Genomic DNA, 12,524 nt, shown 5'->3' with positions numbered 1-12,524 from the left:
ATAGCATCTCGATGTTTCTCGAAGGAGCGGGTCGATTTCGGCGCCGCGTCACTGCAACGAATATCGTTGGTAAAAAAGAGCGTTCGGGCCACAACATGGCTTCCTTTTCAGCCGTGTAGTGGAGAACTTATTCCTCAAACTCAAACTCTGATCTTTCTAAAGGGAGAGCAATCCTCGTCTACACCTACCATGACTTCTCTGGTCTTTGGGGCTGCCGCAAGCCTCCACTACAAGGCGCGAGATCAAACCATACGGCCCAAAGACTTTTTTGGCTAAGGCTGCGTTTTGCGGGACTCGAAAAGCGAAGCGTTAGCGCGACTCTCGGAAAAACAGTTCAACGCATGCACTTAAGCGCAACTGCAGGCGGAGCCAGAAAAAAAAAAAAAGCGGAAACCGGTTTTGAGGTTGATGTTTAGTCGAAATTCCGCTCTGCAGCGCGTCAGTGCCGCTTAGATCAGAGCGCCGGTGCTCAGTTCCCACCGTAGTTCCGCCAGCAGCTCCGGTACTGCAACTGACCACCGCGTGTTTGACGTAACTTGAACCCGGCCTTACAAAAAGCGAAACGGCACTCACGGATGAAGCCAACTGCGCATCGTTAGCAGTCGTGTTGCCCAGATCTGAGTGTGAGTTTTAATCGCGCCCGATGTAATGACTAATTGATTACGATCAATTATGCAACCCGTGATTACTCACTTTATAGCATTATAATGATTTTAAAAGCTGTGCACAGCATTCGGAAACAATCGATTCAAGAAAGCTCCAGTGGTGTTCTTTTCTGGGTTTTAAAGAGTACCCGCGAAGAAAAAAAAATAAGAGAAAGCCTCATGCAAGCCTGAATTAGTGCTCTCGTGCGTGCCTTCAACGCAGGATCCCCCACGTGTTGGCTGTGAGCAAGCGACAAGCCCCCTATTGCAGTGGGCACAAAAGGATGAGGCAGCGTTCAAGGCAACGCGGCTGATTCATACGGTTCCTTACTCGAGTATATGCAGAGCGGCCTAGCCCAATCCAGCCACGCCTAACGCACGCTGCGTGTGACTTCAGCAGAACGCAGGCGCATGTAGAGAGTAGATGGAATTAAGATGCGACGGTGCGCATTTTCCATCTCCGGAACAAAGATGCTGACGTCGAGACCTTCGATGCCTTCCACACTGAAAGAGATCGCTTGTTTACTAGCTAGCTCATAGCCAGCATGTGGGCTTCGTTTTTTCGAATACACACGTGACAGCGCTATGATGCAGGCATGTAACTGAGAACGCATGTAGCCCTTCTCTATATCTTTTTTTTTTTTGCTTGAAAAATGTGCGGTGCTTTCTTTCCAAGCTCGAAAAAAAAAAAAAGAACCGCTCAACCGCTAACTTCCAGCAAAGCAACTGGATCGGGGATAGTATTTCAAAGAAGTAACTGACGAATCGCATGATCTTTATTATTGGGTCACTGAGTCCCGACATACAGCTACTCTAACCGCAAACAAGGCTGCAAAGAATACTCCGTCCGCTTCATCTGTGTGAGGCGTCCCGCTTATTTCCAGCGCCCGATGCAAGTTATTCTTATCAACCGTTATGTAACACGGCGTTCTTAACCACTGAAGTACCATCTCTAGAACTGGACCTCCGCGTACCGCACTGCCAGCTGCACCGGTGGCGCGGTTCCGGAGCCCCAGCCACGCGCCACGGTCCCGTGCACAGCCGCCGGCCGGAAGCCGACCACGCTTCCGGCATTCAAAGATTCGGGCCTGCTCCCGGCGCGTACACACGTGCAGCGGGGTGCCAGACAATGGGTGGACCTTGGCGAATTTCCACCGGAAATCCACGCAGCGTGGACCCTCCTCTCTCGCCGTCGGACAGTCCGCGCGGCTGACATCCGCCCGATCACGCCCGAAATAAAAGGGGCGCTGGGTGGTTTGACATCCGTGACGCTCTCAGCGGCGCCGGCCACGAGAGGTTTTAATAATAATGCCAGCGGAACTGGCTCCTCTCCGCCGGAAGGCGTCGCAGAGAGAGTTGTTTTACGCGCCTCGCGTGAGAGCATTCTCAGGCCCTCGTTTCCGCAGCGCGTCTCTGCGGCGCACGGATAGGATTTCGCGAGCTCGCGCCCCTCGTCCGTAACCAGACGAAGCGGCGCGACAAAGCTCCCACGAAAACAGGCGTAAACAAGAGCATCCTCGCTTCCTGAACACGAGAAGGGTGATGGCGTTCCCACACCCGAGCCTGGTACCGCGAGCAAAGCCCGAAAGTTGTGGTATGAAGTCAGTACAAGCGCCGTCAGTAAAAACGCAATACGCCAAGAAATTTCCTCGGGGAACGTGAAATGGGGGAACCGACTGCAACTCCACTGTCGTCTGCAACGACCACGTTTCGCAATTAATTTCCCGCCGCGCTGAATTAGTTAACGGATTTTTAACCACCAAGTTCACCGCTCCGAGACGACTGTCTGCCTCCCAAGGCACTGAATATCAGTACGAGAATGAGAACAAACAACACGGTGCGATTTTATTGGTCTATTGACTCAAGGTGCGATGGCAAACGCTTTTGATTCCAAGCATCTCGCCCCATAGAAAGCCGTGCACCACTAGGCCGGGGACACTTGTAAGTACGTTCCCACTGGAAAACAGGTGGGTCATCCGGTGAGGATCGAACCCCGAACCTCCCGCACATGAGGCGTATGCTCAAACCACGCAAGAAAAGAGCGCAAATGCCCCTCAAAAGAAACCCCGCGGTCAACGGCATCGGCCTACTTTCACGACATCAAGTCGATGCCATTGCCTGGAGGACCACCTCTGAGGGGCATGCACCGCTTAGTTCTCGAGTTGTACCTACTAGAGGCCACCGCTGCAGCCAGTCTCCATCACGGTTCCACCACAAAGAGGCCTGCTTATTACGGACGCTGACGACGCAAAGCATTTATCCGCTACCCCACAAAACTTACGCTACCCAGTCACGTAACGCCGACGGACCGCGTTGACCGTCGCCAGCGCTGATGCCAGCTGCGACGGTCTCCGCACATCGGGCGGATTCTCGCGCAGCGAGGCAGCGCGCGGGCGGCCAGCGGGCCGCGCCTTCCCGGCTGCAGGAGGCAGCCCCGAGCAGGCGCTGCTGACGCCGCCACGCATGCTAATAATCGCGCGCGAAACACGTGCAGCCGGCACTTTCTCCGCCGCTTGTCATCGGTGCACGCGAGCATGCAGGATCCGCGCCGCCACGGTCCTCCTCCCACGCACCAGCGCCAGTTCCTGTTCCAAGGGCGTCCGAGGCAACCTCGTACATGCAACCTCGGTGGTCCCTCCGCAACACGCGCCCGCCGCGGAAACGAACGGCCAATGCCGGAAACGGCCCGCTCGCCGGATTCGTACAGTTTCCAGCAGCGCTGCCCCGAGAGCCTCGGGAGCGGGAAAAACTCCCTTCTGACTCGCTGCCAATACAAACAGGGCTCGGAGGCGCCCGAGTGAAAAAGGTACGGGTATGCCTGCAGGTTAGGTTCACGGACAAGAGAGAACCATCACTTAAAAACGCGCTCCTCCTCGCCCGATAAGCACGAGCGCCAGCGAGCGCGCGTGGCAGATTACCCGCGTACACTCCCTTATGAGAGAATGAGCGAAAGAAAGGACGATAGGAGGATTTCGGAAAAAGAATAAAAGCGAGAAGTGCTCCGCGCCTGCAGGTGTATGCGCCGGCGCAGTGGTCGCGTGGAAGACGTAAGAACAGCGCGCGGCGTTTCGTAAGGCCAGCCAGACGCACTTCTCCGGCGGCCCGAAATCTCCCATTGTACGCAGCGCACGGCCGGCTGCACAATTAGAGTGAATTACCGCAATGACTACACAGGCGGCAGACGGAACTCCTAAGCCTTTCCAACGTCCGGCTGAGGCAAGGCGCGCTTCGTTGAGTTGAGCGAGGAAAGAAAAACAGAGAAGTTGACGCGATGGTGCGCTCGACGGTGGCGGGTGAGTTTGCTTTGCTTTTTGGTTTCGGTAACACAGTTGCGAGGACGCCGACGCGTTTTGCATAGCAGGTGCCCGCTGCCAGATGAACAGCCGCAGGTGAACTCGAGAACGACGACCGGGTTTTTACCACGGCCTCACGTTTTGCAAGCTGCATCCTTCTGGCTTCCGAAGACCCTGTGTCTGCAAGCAAAGCAAGAGAAGCCTCACGTTTCGGGCATTCTGTCACTATATAGTACCCAGTATTTCAAATGGTAAGATACAGCAGAGGATGTACTAGGACACGCATGCTCCTCCCTTCACGAGCCCCCGAACTAAATCGCTGAACAGGGATCAAACAAAAATCTCCAAACAGGACTGTCCCGAAGGTGTCGAAACGATTTCAACATATATCGGGCTTAGTATCTATTCTTCTCGACCCGTTATCTCAAACGTCGGAATCGTATCTAAATAGACATGAAATCCGCGAGACAGAAAAGATGCCTCCGACGTCCATTCCGATCGAACGACTGTGTTAGCGACTGCGGAAATGCCAAGGGTCCCGAATCGAAAGAAATTTCAGCTTTCCACGCAGCTCCACACGTTTCTTCCTTTCATTGTCTCCAACGTTGCCCCGTGACTCCTCAGGGCATTTCTGCAAAATCGAGCCGAAAGCAAATGATGCCAGCATGAAAAAGAAAACAAAGAATAAAAAAAAACTGCGCACTGCGTAGCCGCGTGTCATTCGCCCGCTTCCTGTCGACGAGCGCGGCGGCGGCGGCGAAGAACGAAGCAATATGCCGACGGGAGATACAACAGAGACGCCAGCTCCAAATCGCGTTTCCGTCCCGCCGGTCTCCTAATGGACTGGACGACCGGCGCTCCCCCATTCATGAAACAAACATCCGCGTCCAGATCGCCCAACACGGTGTGCATAGGCTAGCGATCCAGCGGCGGCGTAGCTCATCGTCGCGAGGGCAGGGAAGGAAGCAGGTTGGCTGCTTTAGCATGCGCCCCACGCGTCATTCGTCAATCATTCTCGTCACCCATTGAACTCCCAGTCACGGCCGGAAGGGGCCACCGGCGCCGGGGCGCAGCTCGGCTCTAGGAAGCGAACGCTAGGTCACGCTCAACAAGACCAATTGGCCGAGCGATGCTTCTTCTCCACGGGCTCGCATCCCGAGGCGCGCAGCGAATCTTTTGTGCGCACGGCGCACTTTCTATGGAGCTGTTCGTCTCCCAGGGCGCTACCGGGCTCCTTCTACGGTCCAGAGATCAGGGTCATTGAGGCCCCGCCATCGGCGCGAGGTCGCGGCCACTCCAAAAGCGGCCGCACTTTCAATGAAGACGCTGCTGCTGCTACTGCTTCCGGGCTCCCGGGCGCCATCCCCGATTAGATTCGATGAGCGGCTACGAGGAAGCACTCGCCGACTCCCGAGAGCGCCAGGCGTGACTAGGCTGGGCTGCGGAGGCCGCGCACGAGCCCGCCATGGGGCGACGCCGGAACAGAACACGCGGCACGAACCCGCGTTTTCCCTGTGCCCTTTTCCTCTTTCCGCGTCGCGCAAGACAACAGGACGACGCCCTGGCTCCGGCCAGCCAGCAAGACTGAAGGGACAGGCCGGCCACAACATCCGAGGGGAAAGATGGTCGCCGAGACTGAGCGGACAGTGGCATGGCATGAGGGGTGCCATGCCGTGACTCGTGACAGAAGCCGTAGTGAAGGGCTCCAGATTAATTAAGAGCGGCATTGGTAACACGTGCAGCGCACCATTTACCGACATTTTTCTCTACAGTTATACTAGAAAAATGGGACAAACTGAAGGCAGACATGTTCATACAACACCAGTATCGAGCCACGGTTCCTGTCCCGAGCGGACCACCTTTTACGTGAGCTGGCAGCAGGGCGCAACAGCGTGAAAAGACCTTGCCTTCCGCTTCTTCAAGATCGGGGGCTCCCGATAGCCTCTCAAGGTAAGCTGCGCGAGAGCTGCGATGCAGATCAATGCACGGCATCGGCATACGTTGCTGCGCATTCTGGATATCCAGAGCGTCGACAGTTGAAAAAAAAAGAAGATGCCAAAGGATAAGGGAAAGGGCGAGCCTGCGTCTCCAACCATTCTCAAGGGGCATGCTCCTCCTAAAGAAAAGCAAAACTGCGGTCAGGTGCAGTTACACATGACACTCGCAACAACGCGGAGGACGCCTGGGAGGCTGTTTGTCACCTCAGCTGGCCAAGAGGTTACACCGGGACAGGTTGTTCGCGCAACAATAGCAAAAAAAAAAAGACAAAAAGTTAAGCTTCACCTCGAGGGCAGCGCGAGGAGCGGCTCGTGTAATTCCGTGCCATTTAAGCAGCCGCCAAACGAGCCCGCGGCGTCCCGGATAACAGAAATCGCGGCGCCTGCAGAAGTGGAGCAGCTGAAACAAAAGACGGCCCTCACAGCTGCGCCAGAGCGCGCGCGAGGTCGTCCCGAAACGTCTGCGGGCCGGGGCCAAGTTCGCCGGGACAGAGGCGGCTCCTTCTTCGCTCTTACGGAATGAGCCGGGAGAAGGCCCCCTTCCCAGGACGCCCTCGGTGCCGCACTCCGACGAACAGACCACCCTCTGTGACAGTGACTGCACTGTCGCGGGACACTTATGCGCGTGTGGCTGTGTGTGTATGTGTAATTTGTACACCTTTATCTTTGTACATACATTGCAACTGTAGCCTCTCCGCCCCTCCTCCGTCTATCTGTTCATGCTCATGTACTGTCTACCCATTCTCCTCTCCGTGCCGATGGCCATTGAGGTGCCATCCACGACATAAGCAGTTATGGCGGCCCTGTGACACCTTCCCACTTTATTTTTCGCACTGAATAAACTCTACCCCCCCCCCCCCCCCCCCGCCCCCCCAAAGTGGTGGAGTGGACTCTGTGCTGATGCTCCCGCACGATCGGACGCGCAGAAACGCTGGAACAGTGCACGGGATAGATGCGAAACTGAAGCCTTCGATCGCCTCCCAAACTATCCTATCGGGCCCGATAATTAATGCATTTGATCGAACGAAACTGATTTAGTTTGGGCCGTTCATGTGAAATCGTGAAGCTTACGTCGAGAGAACGACGGACAGTAACTATATATATATATATATATATATATATATATATATATATATATATATATATAATACATCTTTCACTCGTGCCGATAATATGCTTTGTATGAAAACGCGCCAAGCTCAACGTTTTCTCACACGACACCGTGGCGCCAAGAGCGGTGGAATTGAGCGGTCTCTCTCGAAAGGAGTCTACCCAACCTTCAAATGGTTTCTAAGTGCACTCGAAAATCACCCGCGATGCGAATCCGCGGATCTTTCCGGGTTCTCGAAATTCTGCGCGAAACCAGCGAGAAGAGAGCGAGTAAGACGCCAGCGAGCTCAGCGGCGACGACGACCTGCGAAGCTGCGATCCAGAATTGGCCAGCTCCCCAGCTCACTGCAGTTTTTCCGGGCGCGAGCGGCGTAATAGGAGAATCGTGGCGTGTATTTTGGGGCGAAACGGGCGACCACAACACGGGGAAACAAACGGGCGCCCGCGGCCGGCCGCAATGAATTTCGTCGCGCTCGTCTTTTTCATGGCCACTTTTTGGCCGCGCGCAACAAAGCAGCGCGCGCCCGCGACCAGGAACAACGCGGCACGATGCGCGCGGGGCGCGTTAACCTTGCGCACGCGTGGGCGCGAGAAACAAGAAGAGAGGCGTGAGAGGACGGCACGGGAATGCATCCCCACCTCCTGATGGACCTCCAGTTTATACGCGCGCGAAAGCGAGCCCATTTATTTTTGTCGGCGCCGCGCACAACCCCCTCCTCCTTCTTGCCCCTTCGAGGAGGCGGCGACGGTGGCTCTGGCGGCGCGAAGACGAAATGCGGAGAAGCGCGGAGAAAGCGTCCGCGGAGTGATGCACACAGTCGCAGTTCGAGCAGCGCAACTCGGGCATTTTTTTTTTTTCCCCCGACACGCGCGCCTCGCTTTCTTCTCAAGCCTGCTTCCTCATCGACGGTTCGGAACGGGCGCATGCGACGCAGCGCTCGGCGATGATATTGACCCAGCGACGTTGGAGAGGGGAACGAGAGGGCGCTCTCCAAGAAGCCTCGACCCCGAACGGGCTGCTGCTCTGTACTGTATTCCCCCGCACGTCATCAGGTAATGGGACCGTAGTCGCGGCGTGGGCTTGATGACGACTTTTAAGTACGCGCGGGAAATGTCCCAGCGCGAGCAGAACGGAAAGCGTGACGCTACTAAGCAGCGACAATTTCGCGAATTCCTCTCGCAAAAGCAAACGCGAAAGCGGCAATTAATAGCTTTAAAGGGGTTCAGACACGAAATTTTAACAAACGATATGCTTTGTTTCATGGGCGTAAGGAGATGCCTTCTAGCAGGTTTCAGTAGCAGACGTTGAGTGGAACATAACTTGATATGTTTTCGAATATTTTTCGAGGAGTCGATGGGCATTTCCACCCGCATCGAGTGACGTCAGGGTGCGCTTGCTCCGATTATTGTGACGTCACCGAACCCAATGCTTGTGCACAGGAACCGCCAATGCTTGCCGACGACGCCGACGTCGGCAGGAATGTGGCAATCCAGATTGGCCGGTGACTGGCCGGTCGGCCGTGACGTCAAGGGGCACTCTAGAGCTTGCGCCGACCGCGACTAATACTGCCGGCACAAAATCGTTTCTAATTTAACTATAAACGCCGCGTAGTGGTGGTTTGAGCTCACTTTCATGAATATTGGGCCTGTAGGCCTCTTTCAAGGCAAATGGCAATGGACAGCCAAAAACTGTGTCGCACCCCTTTGAAGGACTATAGTCACCAAATTTTTGCTTGCGTGTTTTGTCCATTCAAATGATGCGTCAGACGTTAATATGCATGGATCACCACGTGATATTCGCCTCCGACCGTTTAATAATTAACAATTGAATTTATTTTTGACGCAGTTTCGGTTTCATCAACCGAACGATGGCTATGACGTGTAGTTGGTCTTTAGGTCACGTGAGGCACGAAAAAACGGCAATATAACTGCTGACATGCCGTTTGTTGCCGTTCCTGCTCTTGAAGCAGGCTGGATTAAGGGCTGTGAATTAAAAGTACGTATCAGCGTTTATATTGCAGGTTTTCTGGTGCCTCACGTGACGCAAAGGTCAACTGCACGTCAGAGCTATTGTAAGGTTGATGAAACCTGAACCGAAACAGCATGAGAGGAGAAATTCAGTTATAAACCATTTAGTGGTCGTAGGCGAATACCACGCGGTGGTCCATGTATTCTAATGTATAACGCTTCATTTGAAAGAACAAAACTCTCAGCTAAAATGAGGTGTATATAGTCTCATTTAAGCCAGTGTGAGCCTGCCGGCAGATGTACCCCCATCGTCCGCTGACGTCCGCGTTTTGCCGTCCTATACGTCACGCCGGGCTAGCAGCGCTTCTCGCCGTATAATGAGGCGAATCGAGTAAAATGGGGAAGGCAAGACCATCGGCAGCACTGGTAGGGACGTCCTGTAACTGGGTGCGACATCCAAACAGTTTCCAGTTGCAGGAATTCCCCTTCAACGCCAATAACGTAAACAGACAGACTTGGATGGCCACAACAACGTACGCCGAAGTGTGCGGCGGGTCAAGCGATTAGAGAGACCGAAGTCCCCGCGGCGGCGATGGTTTCTGAAACTACGCCAGGCGCCTTGCTCAAGGCGCCATCAGTCACATAACCAGCGGCGAAAGTACGACCGACTCGGCGCAACGCAGGCAGCGAACGCCTCCGGTCACAGGCGACACGCGGACTTTAAAAGCCCGCCGACGCGTCACCGCTGCTGCCAAAGTACCGCAGCGCGTAATGCGCAACTCCGGGTGACGGCCGCTGGGGGCCGCGCGTGCAAAACGATCGTTAAAGAGGCGCGCGTCGCCGCAGCAGCCACAAGGCCCTGCGGTGGGGCGGGGGAACAATGCCCCCGCGATCGAGCGCTTGGGCCAGCAGTTCGTTATGCAAGGGACCGGCGGAGGAGAGACTGCACGCCGCCGCAGTTTCATCTTTCGCGCGTTCGTCATCGTCTTTGTCATCCAGCGGCTGTCGTCGACACGCATCGTCGACTGCTCGCGCGAAGAGGCCTGACGCAAGTGGGGGAATTCTGGCTGGAAATAAACACGGGCAAATGAAAACGCCACCAACACGGGAACAATGGCGACGCGCGAAACCCCCATGCAGCTGAGTCAGTGCCAACATTCCGAGCGGCGGACCCACCAACACCTGCTGCGTATCAGCGTGGATGCCATCGAAATACCGCAGCTGTGTGTTGTTCCTTTGTTTACGCATTCCGCCACCGCGCTTGTTTGCAGCGCCTTGCTTTATACACTCCCTTGTTTTCATTTGCTGCCTTAGTTTTACCTCCGGTGCCATTATTTTACAGCTCTGCATAATGCTACTTATTAAAATGTAACGATCACGTGAGCCCCGAAAAACGGCTTGCTTTTCTTGCATGGCGTCATTTACCCACCTGCAGAACAGACCATGTTATTTGCGAAACATCGCGCAACACTGAAGCGGCGAGCAGACTTTTTTTTTAATCATTGGCAGCGTATACCCTGCATCGCCGGAGCACACAGCAGGAGAGTGAGCACAAAAATAAACAAATTCTACTAGTAATTGTTACACGCCAGTCTGCAAAAAGAGTGAGATTGCTGCTAAGAAGCACACCAACATAAACTCAACGTCACGTGACCAGCACTAGCACTAGAAAAGGCGTCGACAAGCCGCAACAAGGAAATTTTTGCACATGTAGGAAATTTTCCGGGCGTGCATTCAATTCACGCTGCGTTAGATGCTCATTAGCGCTAGTCCTGTGTGGTCCTCTCTTGTGTTCGTCTTGGTTGCGCTACTGTTCTTTTCTTAGATGCTCACAGCATGGCGTTGCGTGAGTTTACACAGCCCAGTAACCGCAAGACTCTTTTTAAGTTGTGCTTGCTCCGCCACTTTTTTGTGCTGGCTACTATGAAGCCCTCACTGAGCAAAATAATTCGGTCTTGCTAACACGCAACACGATCAGTACGCTCCACAGATTCATGCTGTAGCCGACATTCCCGCTGGTTTCTATCTGTTTAGGCTGCTATAAGTTGAGTAAAGTGAGAGGCAGCGGTTGTATACTGTAAACAAGTTTAGTTATTTTTAATACGCCCCCACCAACGCGAGTCTCGGGAAGCGCTTCGCCTTTGACTCGCGCTTTCTGCTTAGTACCGCAAACACTATGCGCCGTGAATGCCACTAAGATGTCGCCTACACAATTTAGTGACATGCACTTCGCATATAGTATCATACCTCCCTAGCCTCCCGAGCGGATGCGACAGTAAAATAGGAGTGACTAAGAGATACGCGACTCACCAACTCATCTTCTCCGGATCGGATAGGCGACCTCTGTTGAGGAAAGAGAAAAGCAATGTGTAGCGCCAAAGACAGCCTTTTTTTTTTTTCTGCACGGACACTCACGACCCAGCCTGCAACAGGACTACTACAAGGAGAACCACAACAGACAGCAACAGTTCCAGACTGGCACGCCACACAGGCAAAAGCAGCACGAGTGCACACTTGCTACACGACGGCCGACACACGTGCACAACGAGCGACAGCAAACGGAGAAACTGGTGGTGACCGCAAGCTGCTATTTCGTGCAGTACGCTACACCCTGTATCCTCTGGATTTCCTCGTCCGCACTTCGCAAGCCTCGATGCCGCCTCCGCCGTCTCTCAGCTTAAAATATTTTTCTGTCGCCTCACATGCATCGTACCTGGAAATGTTCTTGTTGGTAATGTCCGATTTGAAGAAAGCTCTTTATTTAAATACAGGTTAGAAAGAGAGAGAGGTAAGCGATGACATTCTATATATTTAGTTAAATGTTTAAAGAAGCACGTGTGAGCCCAACTTCAGTGAGTCTTTACTAGAAGAGAAAGAGGGAAAAAAAATTGGAATCACTTAAGCTCCGCCTTGAGGGTGTGACGCGCGACACTCTTTGCATACCACTTCGTAGACACGGGCACTGTTCTCTATTTTATTTTATCTCATTTTCATTATTTGTTTTTATCTACAACAGACACAAGGTCTGCCGTTTACAAAGTCGAATGAACGTTCCTCAGTGGTCGAGGGGTAGCGCGCCTGGCTCACAACCGAAGAGGTTCGACCATTTTTCTGTTCAGCGCAATTACTTTTCTGTCTTCCGAGGCACTACGTAATGGTGGTGTGGAATGACGTCACAACCCTGTAGACCAATGAAAATTTGTGTACTGACTTCATCTCTGCGGTACTGTGCGATCGTTGTGAGGTTTTCGAATTATCCACGCAAAGTCATTTGGTTGTGACGCCGCGACCCTCTCGACCAATCCCGGTTTTCTCCACGCGCCAAAGCCAACTACGGCAGCTCCTGCGCTGAACGGGCCCCTTAACGCTATCACGTTAAAATTTCCTTACTGAAGTGGTTCTTATCTAAATATCATTATCAGCATACACCATGTTTGGTGTTTGGAAAAACCAAACATGGGGCACCCAATGTGCCCCATGACGATATGGGCGCCTGCGCACATATCGTCGTT

At 53.8% G+C, this 12,524-nt stretch overlaps 1 protein-coding gene across 2 annotated transcripts in view; it reads right to left on the bottom strand.

Annotated features, from left to right (window-relative positions):
• The window catches only part of rau (RA domain-containing protein rau), a 76,024-nt gene that overhangs the window by 22,634 nt on the left and 40,866 nt on the right, over positions 1-12,524 (bottom strand). Inside the window, exon 2 of one of the 2 annotated variants that reach the window (XM_089579125.1) lies at positions 11,323-11,355. The exons of the other annotated variant lie outside the window; for it this stretch is intronic. Coding sequence (XP_089435251.1) covers positions 11,323-11,355 — 33 coding nt within the window. The remainder of the gene's footprint in view (positions 1-11,322; positions 11,356-12,524) is intronic. 2 annotated transcript variants of the gene reach the window in all.

Source organism: Amblyomma mixtum, chromosome 3 (genome assembly GCF_055824585.1).
Source record: "Amblyomma mixtum isolate Tamu chromosome 3, ASM5582458v1, whole genome shotgun sequence".
Lineage (NCBI taxonomy): Eukaryota > Metazoa > Arthropoda > Arachnida > Ixodida > Ixodidae > Amblyomma > Amblyomma mixtum.
This window is presented reverse-complemented; position numbering and strand designations above follow the sequence as displayed.